Here is a 15991-nt window from a genome sequence, read left to right on the forward strand (position 1 = left end):
TGAAATATGCAGTCCTCTGCACATAGACTGCTGGTACTACATGGGAGAAAGAGGAAGGAGAACAAATTAATAGGGGCAAAATAACCTAGAGCTTTGGGAAATGACTGAGCATCACTTTTCTACAGCTTGGGAAATGATTCCAAAGAAATACATTCTGACCCCTACTTGTCTGCAAAGAATGAGTGTTGGCCATTGTCCAACATGACACTGGACTAGGCTAGAAACAGTTATTACGTTGTGCGCCTTATTCTCAACATACAAGATGGTGGATATCTGCAAAATGAAAAACAGTATATGAGGCATTTATTACCTTCCTTTTCTCTGGATAGCACTGGCTTTTGAAATCCACCCCATTTTTAGCACTGTAACACGACTCAGTGCATCAAAAGATTTCTGTAAAAACAAAGAAAGGAATATAAACCGAAGACTGAATAGGGTACATGAAATAGAAGTTACAGTTAGTTATCTGGATTACCAACAGAAGTTTTCTAAAAAGTATGAAACAGTAATATATGCAGCAGCTTCTGGCACAAAGGTATCTTCTCAGTTTCAAGTGAATTTATAATGGTATCCTCCTTTGCAGTGCCTTTGTGTTACACAGTTTTCAAAACTAAACTTTTTCTAGTCAATAGGTAACTGCATGTCAGTAAATGACATGTCAGATCAGTGTTCTGAGATATTACAAAGCAAAAATACAGGATTATACCAAGTAAGTTTTCCTTTTTATCTTACTTGGAAATTACCTACTTATTTTCTTAGACTGATGTAAAATTACAAAAAAAAGTTTGTTTTATGAGAACTTCAGAAACTTGGTGTGCATATTGCCTATAAAATCCAATCTTATTTTCAAAGCCATTCGCTAGGTCTTAAATTGCCTTAAAATCACTATGGTATCTCACTTTTCTTGACCAAATAATTTGGGAATGGGCACTCAACACACCAAAAATGTGCTTAAAAATTTAATGGATTATTTTGGACTGATAGTAGGACAAATGGAACTCCCAGTGGTCTCAGGAAGGTGGTGGTATAAACTGAAGACTTGTTTTAAAATACTAAATTGAAAAAATAAAAAGATATATCAATACAGCAACCTATATTAGCTTTCACAGGGTTTTTAGACCTGTTTTTAGCTAGCTACTTACAGTATTTGTCTTAAAACAAATGGATGTTGAAACTTTTCAGTGAGGTCTGTTGCCTGATAGGCACTAGATCTCAGCCTACTGAAAAGTTTAAAAAAAGAAAAAATCTCCAAAATTTATGCAATTGTGTTTTAGAATCTCCCTAGGAAAATTTAAGGTCATACCTCTTTCACCTTGCCTGAGTCAATGACAAACACAACATCATTGACCGTTATGCTTGTTTCTGCAATATTGGTAGAAAGTATCTGCAATAAAAAAGAATCAAAACCAAAACGATAGTAACTGTAAAAGCAAAGGCAAAGTAGCATCTGACATTGTTCATTGTAGCATCTGACAAAGTTCTCTGCTACTTGCAATTTTGCGGATGCCAGAAGGTGGAGTTTCAAGCACTTTCTTCTGATCCAAAGTCTGCACACTCGAATGAAGCAAGAAAACTTGGTATCTAATGCAAGACAAAAAGCACATTTTAAGGATCCTTAAAAGAAGCAATGAAAAGCGTCAGAAATCTAAAGGTTCTACCTGTGAGCATTATCAGCAAATCTCTTGTCATCAAAAAGAATGCGGTCCCTCAGGGTCACTATCTCATCATATCCAGGAAGAAATATTAAAATTGCTCCTAAAAAAGGAAGGGGGGGTTTGCAAAGTTAAACACAAAATTCAAATATATGTCAATGCCATGTAGACTAGCACTCAGAGGAGGTCTTAACTTTTGGGGATTTCTAAAAAAGAAGCATGATTCATCAGAAGCCTAATCCACAACAATTCACTGGGAGTGTGGGTATTTACCCACCTGCATCACAACTATGACAGATGCTGTGAAGTAAGTGCATTATCAGATCCAGATCCACTTTTTCATCATCAAAACTGTGATGATAAGCTGTCAGTAGTTCTCTGTCCTCTGCACTAAGGTCACTACTGCTTTTCTGGACCAGGGAACTTTCATCCAGATTTCCAAATCCAAATGAAGCACTGTAATAGAAAAATACACAGACTAGAGTCAAGGCTGCCCCCTTTGGGTTTGCACTCAGCCATCAACTCAAACTTAGATCAAGACCAACATGACGATTGGTTTCAAATTCTAATTTTTAAGCATAGTACAAGAGAATCACCACACTATTGCTGTTCACTGATTTAAATATTAAACACAACAAAGGCTGCCACTTCATTTTTTTAGTTAACTTCAGTTTTCTTAAAGTTCATTGAAATACAACCATATGCAAATGAAAGTATAAAGATACTTCCCATTTACCTGCTCAAGACAAAAATTTTAAGAGATACATATTCTCCAAAAATCTCCCACTAGGAGAAACTACACTAAGAAAAATTACAATAAATATTATCTTTACAAAACACGCACCTCATCTGTGATAACTAAGTTAATCTTAAAAAATTCTTGAATGGCCTAATGTACACGTTACTTCTATAAAGTTCCTTTAATATTCCTATTGTGTACAAACAATATACAGATAAAAATACAACAGATTTGTTTCCAAAGTAAACATGTGAAAATAAATGGTACATAGTATAGAATCAGCAAGTTGTGCAAACATAAACAATATGATTCTGAGTACAAACTTTTTTGTTGCTTTTGAAATGTTCCTATTCTCAAAATAAAGATATTGCTATTTAGTCCAGATTTTACAGCATGAAAAGCTAAAACCTGTTTTGATTAAAAGAATACAAACCTCAAAACTCCCTTCACCATGCTATACAATTCTTTCTGCTAAGTAGTTAAGTAGTTACAGCTTACCTGTAGGATTCCAACAGATCAGTAACTTCTGTCTGTCCAAAACGCCTAGCCCAGTCCACAGCCATCCTGAAAAAAGTTTCACAAGTATTTTTATTAGATTTTTTCAGTTCAAAAGATGAATATGAATAGCTCGTCAGCTGAGGAGACAATTGACATGAGACTTTTGTATCCATTTCTGTATTGTTATCAGTACTGTTATTGCTGGATATGCAACTGCCCATTTGAAAGGGCTTGAATAGGTGTTAACAGCTATCTGATTTTTAGACAAATGCATTTCTTTACCACAAAAGAATATCAGTTTTATACAGGAATACCTGCAAATATACACAAGGAAACGAGGAGGAAGAATGTGCCATTCCTTTAAAAAGCCCACAACAAGTGCGAGCTCAGATGTGCCTTTTTGCAGTACCCTTTAAGTCATCCCAAAAAGGCACACTCCAGGTGTTTTTCACCAAAATGTGGGAAAACACTGGGTTGTTTCATGTCTTTCAGAAGCTGTCTGCTCACAATGCTGTTCTGTTTTACCTTTAAATGGCATTCCTTCCCAAGTTTTTCAAGTGTTAGTACCAAATATTAGACCCCTGGAATCCTAACTTTATCCTTCCATACTACGATTATTTACTGTATTTCCCTGTTTATAGGAAGAAATACTTCATGATCACAAGACTTGGTTTTTACAGATTCACAATTATTTTTACATGTTACAGCATATTTAGAAATATAGTACAAAGATATTCCGATATAGGTAACTCCATGAAAATAAGAATTGCCAAACATTTTGGTTCAATTCAGTAGATTACAGTTTTTCTGCTAACCAATGTCCTAAACAAAACCTATTGAAATGAAGTTTATAGCCCATAATCAAGACCATGTAATTAAGAATTCAATTTAGAATTTACAGAAAACAAAGTGATTAACAGGAGTTAAAAACGGTTCAGGCTGTCAAAATCTATAGCTCTTACAGCAGTGTGATAAATTAGCAAATTACAGTAATTTCACGACTATAAGGCGCACCGGATTACAAGGCGCACCTCCGGGAGTCGGTAAATTTCCGAACTTTGTCCATATAGAAGGTGCACTGGACTATAAGGTGCACTTTTTTTTTTGCAGTGAGGATCCGCGTGCAACAAAGTAATGAATTAGTAATGGAATCGCACGATCACGCACGAAGGGTTTATTGGCAGGTGCCCAATTTGCAAACATTTCTCACAAATTGGCATAGTCTTTAAATGCAGTCCCACACGTCCTCTCCGTGCCGCAGGCCCCGGCACTCCCGCCTGCCCCCGGCGCCAGCTGGTGCGGCATGGCTTGCGGCTCAGCCCCCACGCCCACCACGCCTCGTGGCTCGGCTTGCAGCTCGCACTTCTGGGTTGGCAAATTTCTGAGCTTTGTCCATATATAAGGCGCACTGGATTACAAGGCGCACTTCCAGGTTTCAATCAAAATTTTAGTCAAAAGCATGCGCCTTATAGTCGTGAAATTACTGTAATTTAGATGTAATGGAAGTTTCGGTCTCTCTTCCATATTGACAAATAAATCTGTCTTTTGGTTTCTCTGTTTGTTTTTACCAGCCATTGGATGATTTGCAGTGGATACTTGCTCCCATGCTGATCAGCTGTTCTACTTGACTCAAAAAGCCTCTCCCTGAAGAAATCATCAGAGCAGTTGCACCAGTTTCACTGTGCCTGTAATCAACTGAAAAGTAAAAAATAAAAAAAAAATCAGCAAGTACAACAGAAATGTTATTTTTTCATCTAAGTATAGTACAAATATTGCTTTCAAATTCCAGCCCACAGAGAATTAGTTTCCTCACTTTATCTCTGCAGTCAGTTCATGTGAATTCAATTAATGAACTGTCAATACTTCAAAACAACAACTAACTAAACAACTAATTAATTCTGCTAGCCATATTCATTTTTCCAGTAGGCATCAGAATGCAAAGGTAACAAGATTTGAAACTGGAGATAAAAGTAGCCATAAACTTAAGGTTGCTTTTTTTCTTACGTAATAACAGAAGAAACTTACCACTGACATTTTCAGTTAAAATAAGATGGAACACCTGAGCAAAGGAATCAATATCTTTATGCAACCAGATGTCAGAAAGACAGGAATCCATTTCTTTTACTATCCATGGTTCGAGGCTATTCACATCTTTCTCGGTCTGAAGATAAAAAACAATATTGAAAGATTAATCTCTTCCACGAGTTGTCTTTATTCTAATACATTACCCACAAAGAATTTGAATGGTTAGTTTTCCCAGTAGCAAGCAGAAATCCAGCACTCAGGTATCAGTTAATGCACTGACTGAGTCATATGCAAGTACTCACACAATGGTTGTCAAGCCATTTGATCTAAGCAAATGTTGTGTACAGTCATCATAACTGAAGAGCATACTTCAGCTGGAGCAATTCATCCTAATAAAGTAATCTTTAAAATACATTAATATCCTGAGAAACTCTATGGTGCTATCTTTATAAAACAGATTTTAAAGGAGTATAAGTATAAAGTCTCTTTCAACAAAAAGAAAAACTTACAAGTTGATTAAATATTGTGTCACCACCATCATCCAACCATTTGTATTCTTCATTTGCCCTTGGAACTGATTTATGTCTCCGAGATGACAGTTTGTGAGTGTTTTCTTGAGCTGAACACCACTCAGCAAGAGTGTTCTTCTGCTTCTCTTCTAGAATGCAAAGTATTCCCCAAGAAAGTTTCAGTCATCTTTATTATCCATTATTTTCTACTACAAAATAGTTGTAGCAGGTTGAAGTTTTACCTATTCAACCTCTTTTATTTAATCTAGAATGCTACTACAGTCCAGTCTAAACAGTATGTATACGGGTACCCAAAGTGCACCGCCACAACAAGGGCTATAAGAACAAGGCAAAACCCACCATTTGGTAGGTTCATTCAAGCGTTCATTATTCCAAACTACTGCATTCAAAGGAGATTCCTAAGTAATTACCATCTACATAATCTCAGCTCAGATCTTTCTCTAAAAGTGGAATGCTGAATACAAGTGATATAATCCCTGCATGTAACAACTTTTTTTGCAGCAAGTAGAAGAAACAGTAGAAAACACCAGCATCTTAACAGAACTTTTCTGTCCCCAGTGATCAGAGCTGAGGACCGTGATAAATATTCAGTTAGAATTGTATGTTATAGCTTTGAGGTTTGCATTTAAAAAAAATATATCCTTAAAGAATCACTAGGATCATTACTTTCAGTTGCCAGGATAACTTCTGAAGTAATATATCTACTTAATCAACTGAAAACCAATTATGTTTAGCTCAAGAGTGTTAATGCTTATAAAAATACATCCATGCCTCAAGAATGCAGTGAAAGATATTACTACAGGGAACAACTGGTACATTTTGTACAAGATGTATAAAATATTGCCTGCTTTAATAGCTGCACTTTAATTTTTACCCAAAGGTACAGAGCATCCTATGCTTCTTTAGACCTCATGTGGGCAGACTGCCTAATTATATGTAACTCCACACCATAAGAAAATAAAAAAAGACATTAATCAACTGAAAGCAAAAAGAATGCAACCACTGAATAAAAATTATTTTTCTTCTTTAATTGCATAAACTATTTCAATATGTAAATACTGAGAGCTTAAAGATACTTGCTGTCATCTCATCACGTCTTATTTAATCTCCTGACTTCAGAGTTTTAACAGAAAATAATCCTGTTAATTGTTAGTTCAATCAATCAATGATTGAACCCTTACAATTAAGAAGTCCACCAACCTTGCTGTTTCTCTTTTTTGTACTTTACCATCTCTTTGTTTGTATACCCAGTGCTTCGTAAAATGTCCTCCAGAAACATCTCTTTAACTTCAAAAGCTCTTCCTTGGACTAAAAGTACAAAAAACCCATCAAAGACTATATATTCACTAGCTTCACTTACAGCATTAATTTTTCTCAAAATTATACAAAACCAGACATTTTTAAAGTAAAATGCCACCTTGTTTCTCATCAACCTCTTTGATTTTATCAAGTGTTACAGCAAGAGATGTTCATAAGATTGAGAGTTATTAACGACAATGTTTTTTTAAATTAGAAAAAGAAAGCCATTTTTGTTTAGGGTTACAAACAAGAACTCACCATGTAAGTCTGCCACCTGGATTTAAAATGTAATTAATTAATAAGCAATTAATACAGCTTTGTGCAAGGTTCCACAAGGAGACAGTACATCTTTGTATTGAACTACTTTCTTTTCATGAGAAGTATGAGAGGAGATTGACTTGTCTCAATTACCTCAACTAATTCAGCAAAGCTGGGCCTTCATTACTGAATATTTCTTGACAGATGAGACATCCCAGTGGTCTTTACCTTCTAATAATTTATCCTGATTTTTCAGTGTGACTCTTTTCTAGACCTAATCTGTGGATATTAAAGGATGCTTTTTGCATGAAGAATTGAAATCTCTACATTTTGATTTCTAGTCCTTTAAGGTGACTTTAGATCACTCTGGATCTCCCTTTAGAAAGAACAAGACACAATTTACATTCTTTTAGAAGCTGTCACAGAGCAAGTTTTCCAACACTGACCACAAACTCTGTGTACTACAGCAATCCACAACTACAAAATGTTGGGTTTTGTGGTCAGGATTTTGTCAGCCATATTGCTGAAGGAGAATCAAACCTTTTTCATTACATTAACAGACAAAGGCATTTATTTTAATACTTAAAATCTCAAAATAAAATTTAAAAAATAAAAAACCCCATATTTTCAATTGCTATTGGCCTGTTACATAACCAGCACAAGCACTGTGGTGAACTGGAGAGACTGCCATCAGAATTTCCAACACAAATCTAAAAGAACAGAAAGATGCAAAAAGAGTAAACTGGAAAGCCACACAACAATGACAACTGAGGCTGTCCCTTGCAAAAAGAATTCAGAGAACATAGAATCGTGTAATTTCCAGATTCCAGTCTCCAATAAGTTGCAAGCCTTAATTTTACTAGGCAGAAATTCAAAACTGAGAACTAGAAATAAACACTTCTATCTGCAAAATAAAAGGAAAAACACGTTTCCTTCTCACCAACATTTGCTAAAACAAACAGTAAGCGATCCCACCCATTTCCTAAAACTGTTAAGATTTTTTTAAAAAAGGTTGACATGCAGAGAGTCTACCTGATTGTCAAATAAAGCATTTTACCTTAAAAGATAATTTTCAAAACACATTAAACTTGGACATCATTGTTGAAAAAGGTGATGGCAAGGCGCAAGAGGAGTTTACCCATCCTACAAGCCAGGATGGTGGGGGAAAAAAAACAAACCCACAACCCCCCCCATCTCCCACACATCTGTATTTTGCCTCTACTAAGGATCCACCAAATTAAATTAAAAGAGCAATAATGGTAACTTTTCTTTGAATCTGAATGCAATCTAACTGCAGGTAACTGAGTCTGAACATAAACTAAGAGAAACTGAATGCCTTTTTCAAATATTTACCCAGTTGAATTAGACTACTAATTTCCTTTAAATCTAAGAATCGTGTGATTCAAGCATGAAATCTGTCTAGTTCTGTATTTCTGAACAGGTACAGTTATCTGTGTTTTATCCAGTAACAACCTTCACAAGGCCTGAAGAATCAGAATCTACTGGAATGTATTAATACATATCACACTCATGTAGCTCCTAGGTCCTGCATCAGCATAAAGACAACACTTCAATAATCTTTTCCTACTTCTTGATTTCATAGTGGAGGGGGGAAGGACATACCTACAGAACTCCTAGTGACTGAAACACTTCATTCTGAAGTAGGTGCAAACTTAGGTGTAAAAAGTAGTTATGAAACAAGAAACCTGAATACACAAAGAACAAGGATTCCTGTAACTCTCAGTGTATTCACCATGTGCCTTTACTCAGAACAGTTTGCTACAGTTTAATAAGATCTGTGAGTTTCAGGGCAGGTATAAGCAAATTTAAGAATTAAGATAAATACTTACTATGTATTACTGGGCAGCTTCCAAAATACCTAATAAAGAGATTTGCATCTAGAGCAGCACTAGAAATAATTAGTTTTAGATTAGTCTGGTTTTGCAGCACATCTCTCAATTTTATTAGCAAGAAGTCACTGAACCTATCCCTCTCATGTACTTCATCCTGTAATAAAAGGGGAAAAAACAAGAGAGAAACATCACAGATTCAGTATCAAAACTTCTAACAAATACAAACTTTTTTTTTAAAAATGAAATATATTATTTGGTGGTACATTACAGAGGCCTTAAAATGTGTAAGAATAGTTTCAGTAATAGTTTTTTTTTTGTAAAAATAGTTTTTAAAAAATAGGTTTTTTTAAAAAAAACTATCCATAAGAAAAAAAAACTTCAAAAAGCTTTTATCAGAGTTGAGTGCACTGCAATGCTGAAGCCGTACACACCTAACTTCAGAGGCCAAAGTGAATATCTGAAACTGCCCTAATTTTTTATTTGTATCCCAATTTCAAGAAAAGGCTACAAACCATAAATCCTACAAATCTTATTTTAATAAATTCTCACTTTACCACTGATAAGCATTTAAAGAAATGCATGACACCACATAATCAGAAAAAAAACCCAGATTGCTTAGATTAAGTCATATGTAAAGCCTATAAATTAAGGTACATAACTAATTAATCATCTGTCATTATTCTGGTTTTTTTTCTATTATGAAGGAATGAAGCAAGGACTCAAAGTTTGTAGGCTGACATCAAAAATGTATAGATCATTCTCATGCTTTTTTAACTTAGATAAACAGGTAGGCACCTAAGCTTAACAGGATTTTTTTAATCTTCAGTACTTAAATCTTGCCATAAACATTCTAGCTCCCCTTATTTATTAAAATCCACATTTGGAGCATTAACATAATCATAAATGAACATACCTGAATCATTAGCAACATAGCAATAGCAATTAGACCACACTTTATCTTCAAAACACTGGACAAACAAATAGACTGAAAACCTGGTATTGCTAAAACAATTACATGATAAGAGAAATTCTGACATGATCATATTGAACCACATCAATGTAAGCTTCCCTAAGGCTTTTCTGCTGACAGGGGAAGTTCAGAAAAATTTACACTTCTTTCTTCCTCAACTCATCCTGATTCCACAACTAATTATTGGCATGAAAATAAAAGAAGATATTTTTACAGCAAAAGCCACAAACACAGAAAAGCACCAAAATCCACAAAACATGCATGCTACTGTAAGGACTCAAAAAGTCTTTAAAGTTGATTCATATTCTACCAAACAAAAACACCTAAAATGCTCAGCAAATTTACAGTAAATTCACGAATACAAGCCGCACTGAGTATAAGCCGCATCGCCGGGTGTTGGCAAACATTTTGTTTTTTGTCCATAAATAAGCCGCACCTGAGTATAAGCCGCTCTGTCGTTCGCAGTGAGGACCCGCGTGCAACAAAGTTGCCAAACAGTAACAGAACCGCGGCAGGGCGGGGTTTACTGGCTCAGCTCGGGCCATGAGGGCTCGGGGCTGCCGACAGGGCTGGGTGGCCCAGCTCGGCGCTGCCGCTCGACAGGACCGCTCGGGGCCGGCCGCCACCACCACTGGGCTCGGTCACCCCAGCCCGGCGCTGCCTCGCGGTGGCAGCGGGGGTACAGAGCCCGCTGGCACCTGCGGCGGCGATGGGAGCCGGGGATGTAGCCTGTCTGCTCCTACGGCAGTGGTACGCGGGGACGGGAGCCCCCCGAGCTGCGGGGCCAAGCAGGAGAGAGCCCCTGCCTACTCCGAGCCGCGGGGCCAGTAGGAGAGAGCCCCTGCCTCCTCCAAGCCGTGGGGTCAGCAGGAGAGAGCTGCCCCTGCTTCCCCACCCCCTGTGCTGCCTGCACAGAGCAGCTCCACCCGCGGCGCAACAGAGTAACCACTTTGTAACAACTGCGTAAATGCAGGGTTTTACTGGCAGGAGCTCGACTTTGCAGTTTGCACTGACTTGGTTTGCACTCCCAGGGTTGAAAATGTCAGAAAATTATTCACATATTGGCCGCACCTGAATATTAGCCGCATTTCCAGTACGGAAGCAAAATTTTGGTCAAAACAGTGCGGCTTGTATTCGTGAAATTACTGTAAATAAAATAAACAAGGACCTCATTTTCCAAAGCAATACATAAATTGCTCCACTCCACATGAAAGACCACAGGATGCTCACCACAATAACATGGGTCACGGTGGAGAGGGTGCTGTCTCCTGCCATCAGCGTGCGAAGGAGCATGTCATTAGTGCAGAATGTTACCAGTGTCTTTGGAGAAACCCTACAGAACAGATCACAGAGACAATTCAGGACTTTTGCACCATTTAAAGGCTGCTAGCTTTCCATAGCTCAAAAATTAAAACAGCTGCTCACCCGAAGAGGAATTACAGTTCTCTCTCCAAAAGACTCATGCACGCTTATGCACACTGGTTTTTAAACTATGCCTTTTAAAACCCAGACATTTCCTAATAATTCTTAGTGCATGTGCCTCAACGGATTAATCGAAAAAATAAGATTCAGATTTTAATAAACAAGGAAGTTAAACAGAATGGTGAGAAACTGTGCATGGTATTCAATTTACTAGAAAATTCCATGTGGAAAAAAACTGGTTCCAATTCCTCAGCATATGCTTGGATATAGTCTTTGTACTTGCCTACATGTGGTGGGATGAGCCTGGTTGGATGCCAGGCCACTTTATCTGTCCTCTTTGTGAGTAGCAGCGACAAAACACAACAAAAGACTCACAGAGTCAAGAGAAGGACAAGGAGAGTTATAGGTCTCTCCCACGGGTGACAGTCCTTCATGAACTTCTCCAATATGAGTCCTTCCCATGGTCTGCAGCTATTCATCAAGTGCTGCAGCACAGGTCCCTTTCCACAGGGTGCAGTGCTTCAGGAACACCCTGCTCCAGCACGGGACCCTCACAGGGTTACAATCCCGACAGCAAACCTGGTTCTGTGTGGGCCCCCTCCACAGGGTCACAGATTCTGCCAGGAGCCAGTTTCAGTACAGACTTCCCAGTCCACAGCCTCCTTCAAGTATCCACCTGCTCCAACATGGAATCCTGCACAGGGGGATCCCTGATGTGCTATGGACCACCGCCTCACCACGGGCCGCACCATGAGCTGCACCATGGGCTGCTTTGGCACCTGGAACCACCTCCCCTCCTGCACTGACCTTCCTGTCTGCTTCTCTCACATGCTCTCACTGCTCTCCTTGATATGCTGCCTCTATTGTGCAGGTTTTTTCCCCCCATTTCCCACTGTTCAAGAGGCCCTACCACCACGAGAGATGGGTGAAGCCTCAGCCAGAGGTAGGTCTGCCTTAGCTGGCACCAGTTCTATCAGACATGGGAGAGGCTTCTGGAATCTTCTCACAGAAGCCTCCCCACAGCTCCCAAAGCATTGCCTTGCAAACCCAATACACTACAGCTGACTAAATCACAAAGTAAGCAGCCGATCCTCTTGGTTTTTCAGGAGGTGAAAATGTACTGAAATGTTACTATTCTATACTGGGGTAGAGTTAGCTGTCCCAGTACAAGCAGTGATTCTACTTCTCCTAGAAGTCACTACTTCCTCCTGAAAGAGTTGAAAAGCTCCTTTAGACTCTACTCTACAGCTCTTCTCTGGAAGACAGTTAGGAAAACTTTAAAAATTAGACTTCTGTGTTACTAGAAACACCTCTAAACATCTTCACTCCAGATCTTTTTTGTCCACATCTCAAAATATTGTCATCTCTCCCTTTCAGTGTTTCTCTGGAAACACTTAGTGATTCTTCTCAAGCTGGATTTTCTGCACTACTTCCAGTAATTCTTCCATTTTTATCTGACTTAGTTCTTCTGCCAGCATAGTACTCCTACACATTAATCATCCAGCTCATTTGTGATACATCTTCACTAGCTCTTCTAATCCCTTAACAGCCTTGTGAGCTTTCACACGCACATTTCAATTATTATTGTGGCTTTGTTGTTCAAGCACATTCCTTTTCATCAGCTGTACTTTACCTTTGCTCATTCAAGCAACACAACCTTTTGCCATCCTCTGGTCACTTGTATCCCAACCACTGCCCCTTCCCTGAAATGTCACTGGCAACACAGTGCAAAGATGTTAAAACCCCCACAGAATCCATTCATGCTCTGCTTTACAGACAAATTCACAAAGTGATACAAAAATCTCTACTTTTACATCACTTCATGTTTTAAACACAAAAGCTGAGGCAGAGTAAATTTAGTCCAAACTAGACTGGTAAAAAATGCTCAGTTTAATCAGTCACTTTACAATTAAGTTGTTTTCCTTTTTAAGACCCCATCAATACAACATTTGTTACAGCATGCTGGTCTTCCCACCTACCTTCAAAGTTTGGAGAACTTTTGGATCCACGCAAGTTAAGAGTAGAGAGGAGGAAAAAAAAAAAGGAAGAGAGGAATGTGTAGATTTGATTTGAAAATCAGACAAGGATTTACATGCACACACTCCCAAGAAGTATTCACTCTTAAGTACTCCTTACCAGCAATAACATATCCCACCTACAATTAATGGGGCCATATCCCAAACATATTGCAGTTCAAATACCATCCGTACCTGCTTTCTAAGCGGATCTGGTAACCAATTGTTTGGCCAATCTTCTCTTTTCTTTCTGCTGCCACTCTTTCAGCCACAGCAACAGCTGCTAAACGTCTTGGTTGCGTACAAAACACACGACAAGGAGTTGCATTCTTGTAGCAGTCATCAAGGATAAACTGAGGGATCTGTAAAGAAGTGGTTCAAATTTAGTTTTAGAGAAAGTCATAGCTTTCTTAGCACAGGGAAATAGTTTAACTGCATCTCAATACTACAAATTGCAAAAGACTTTTCATTAGAACTATCACTGCAAACACACTGAATTGGCAGAAAAAAATTTTCTAAGTATATCCTGTTTAGGTATTTCTTAAAGAAAAAACTTGCAGTGTCTCTCTCCTGCTTCAGAGAAATCTATTTTTAAAAAGTCCTATAGAAAATCTCTCATTTTAACACAAAAAATATATTACTCTGGGTAACTAAGAACAGAACTAGTGTTAGAAGAAAAAGGGCTATAGAAACATCACAGCTACCTCCCCTACAACATTTTGCATTATTTTAATGAAAAAATTGTATCGATCAGAAAATTGTGAGGAACCATTTATGCTTTTAGTATCTATCTGCTGGCTTAGTGGTTCAAAAGCAAGTTAGTTATTGGAACACAAGATTTTCAAAAATACAGGACAAGAAAAGCTATTTTAAATAGCATAAAAATATCCCTTATCACAAATGTTATACAATTGGTAGGAGTTTAGTATAAATACAGTTATCATTTTTATTTCATTGAAGAAACATACTTGAGTAGTTTTTCCTGATCCAGTCTCTCCTATAATCAAAACAATTTTATTGTCCTTTATTATTTGGACAATTTCTTCCTGTTTTTCAAGAACTGGTAGTGATTGTCTGAAGGAATCAAACTCTGATTCCCCTCTTTTCACTGGGACCTGGGGAATACCATCATTAAGTCGACCACTTGTCTTGTTCACTTCTTTGTTTTCTGTGAAGAGAAGTTAAAAATTTATTTATACAGATACAGAGGAAGGTCACTAAAACACTGCTCAAAAACTGTACTTCAATATTAACGTTGCTGAATTTTTATGCATCCCTGTGGTAAAGTGACAAACCCATAACATACTTGGAAGTCATGCTTACATAAACACATCCTCTTGAGGCGCTTGAAATAGATATTTTTCAAAACAATTATTACTTTCATAGGTATTTTGAACAAAACCAGTCTTCCAGAGCATCGCTCGAAGTCAAAAAAGCCTACTTAGAGCAAAAAGAGAAACTAAACCAGAGAAAAACAGCCTGGTGTATTTTGATGGCCTTTTTATCTTCATCCACACTTTACATCTGTAGTTTTCCCTAGAAATACACTCTTACAGAGTTAAACCTTTAAGCTATTCCATGCAGTTGTTTGAAATCATACTCATTCAAGCACGCTGTATCAAGAGTCTTGCACCCCACACAGCAGTGTGTGTTAGAAAGCAGTGCATAAGTAGCCAAAAAACATGCACATCTTCTGAGGGAGCTACTTCATATCCAGCATTGCAAGTGCAGGTCTGTAATTCCTTGACAATTATTTTCCAGAAGAATGAAAAGCTTGCTGTAAACTCAATTGTACGTATTTACTGTGATTAACAGTTTCGTATACTAAATTACAAGCTCTGTTATACCAAGACAAACACAGACTAAGAGATTAGGAGAACTAAAAACACATTCTTGAGAAGCAGAGAAAGACAAATATTAGATTGTTCATTAACTTACCCCTTCCACTCCTAACACTGTGTTTCAGTACTTTTATTATAGCTTCCCTCCACTAAACAATCCCATTAAATAACTGAAACAATTGAAAAAAATAGCAAAGGAAGTACTTTAAGAAAAAACACCATGTATCCGAAATATGCAATTAGAAAAGGTACAAGTGTTTTCTGATCACTATATCCACCTCTGTACAGAGAAACACAGAGTAACTCTTCCACTTGCAGCTGCCAAAGCAATAATTTAGATGAAAGCCTTGCTTTTTAAAAAAACCCAACATTTTATTAGAAGTTTGTCTTTCAGTGAACTCTTTCATATTCTAGAAATCAAGAAGTCTGGACAGTAGTCTCTTAAGGACCAAATCTATTTTGCAGAGATGAAGAAATAAAAATTAAACTTCTTGATTTATCAAGGACATGAATTTTTATAAGCAGAACAGCCAAACTCATTTTCTCATAAGGGTATCTTACGGCATCATGGTAAAACCCTGACTCCTCAGTCCCACCTCATAGCACTTGTATGAAGCCACATTTCACAAATGTGTTTCCAAAAAGATTTGACTGGAACTGACTCAGAGATTCTAAACTAATTCAACACAAGGTAAGACATTGCAATGTGCATGATATGATTGCCCAAGTCCCTCACGACACCAGTTATAATTAAAAGTAAGGAAAATTCCTATGTTTGTTCAAAGGTGTCTGTTAGAACACGAGAGGGGACAGAACAGAAGGGGGTTTGTTTTGTCCCTGGGCTGCAGGTGGTTTTTTCCAATGGTGTTGATGGACAGGTCCAAATCAG

At 37.7% G+C, this 15991-nt stretch overlaps 1 protein-coding gene across 5 annotated transcripts in view; it reads right to left on the reverse strand.

Moving 5' to 3' along the window:
* The window catches only part of LOC117011237 (3'-5' RNA helicase YTHDC2-like), a 34221-nt gene that overhangs the window by 16623 nt on the left and 1607 nt on the right, over window positions 1-15991 (reverse strand). For 4 of the 5 annotated variants that reach the window (XM_033086576.1, XM_033086575.1, XM_033086577.1 and 1 more), the window contains exons 4-17: window positions 14230-14429; window positions 13457-13623; window positions 11055-11157; window positions 8852-9008; window positions 6645-6752; window positions 5424-5572; window positions 4915-5050; window positions 4458-4584; window positions 2890-2955; window positions 1930-2108; window positions 1659-1755; window positions 1494-1581; window positions 1304-1384; window positions 311-393 (exon numbers count right to left, since the gene is read on the reverse strand). In XM_033086576.1, coding sequence (XP_032942467.1) covers window positions 311-393; window positions 1304-1384; window positions 1494-1581; window positions 1659-1755; window positions 1930-2108; window positions 2890-2955; window positions 4458-4584; window positions 4915-5050; window positions 5424-5572; window positions 6645-6752; window positions 8852-9008; window positions 11055-11157; window positions 13457-13623; window positions 14230-14429 — 1741 coding nt within the window. Of the gene's footprint in view, window positions 1-310; window positions 394-1303; window positions 1385-1493; window positions 1582-1658; window positions 1756-1929; window positions 2109-2889; window positions 2956-4457; window positions 4585-4914; window positions 5051-5423; window positions 5573-6644; window positions 6753-8851; window positions 9009-11054; window positions 11158-13225; window positions 13243-13456; window positions 13624-14229; window positions 14430-15991 lie in introns of those variants that run through there. The other variant, XM_033086578.1, reaches the window with a different exon arrangement.

The sequence above is a fragment of the Catharus ustulatus genome, assembly GCF_009819885.2.
Source record: "Catharus ustulatus isolate bCatUst1 chromosome Z unlocalized genomic scaffold, bCatUst1.pri.v2 scaffold_29_arrow_ctg1, whole genome shotgun sequence".
Taxonomy (NCBI): domain Eukaryota; kingdom Metazoa; phylum Chordata; class Aves; order Passeriformes; family Turdidae; genus Catharus; species Catharus ustulatus.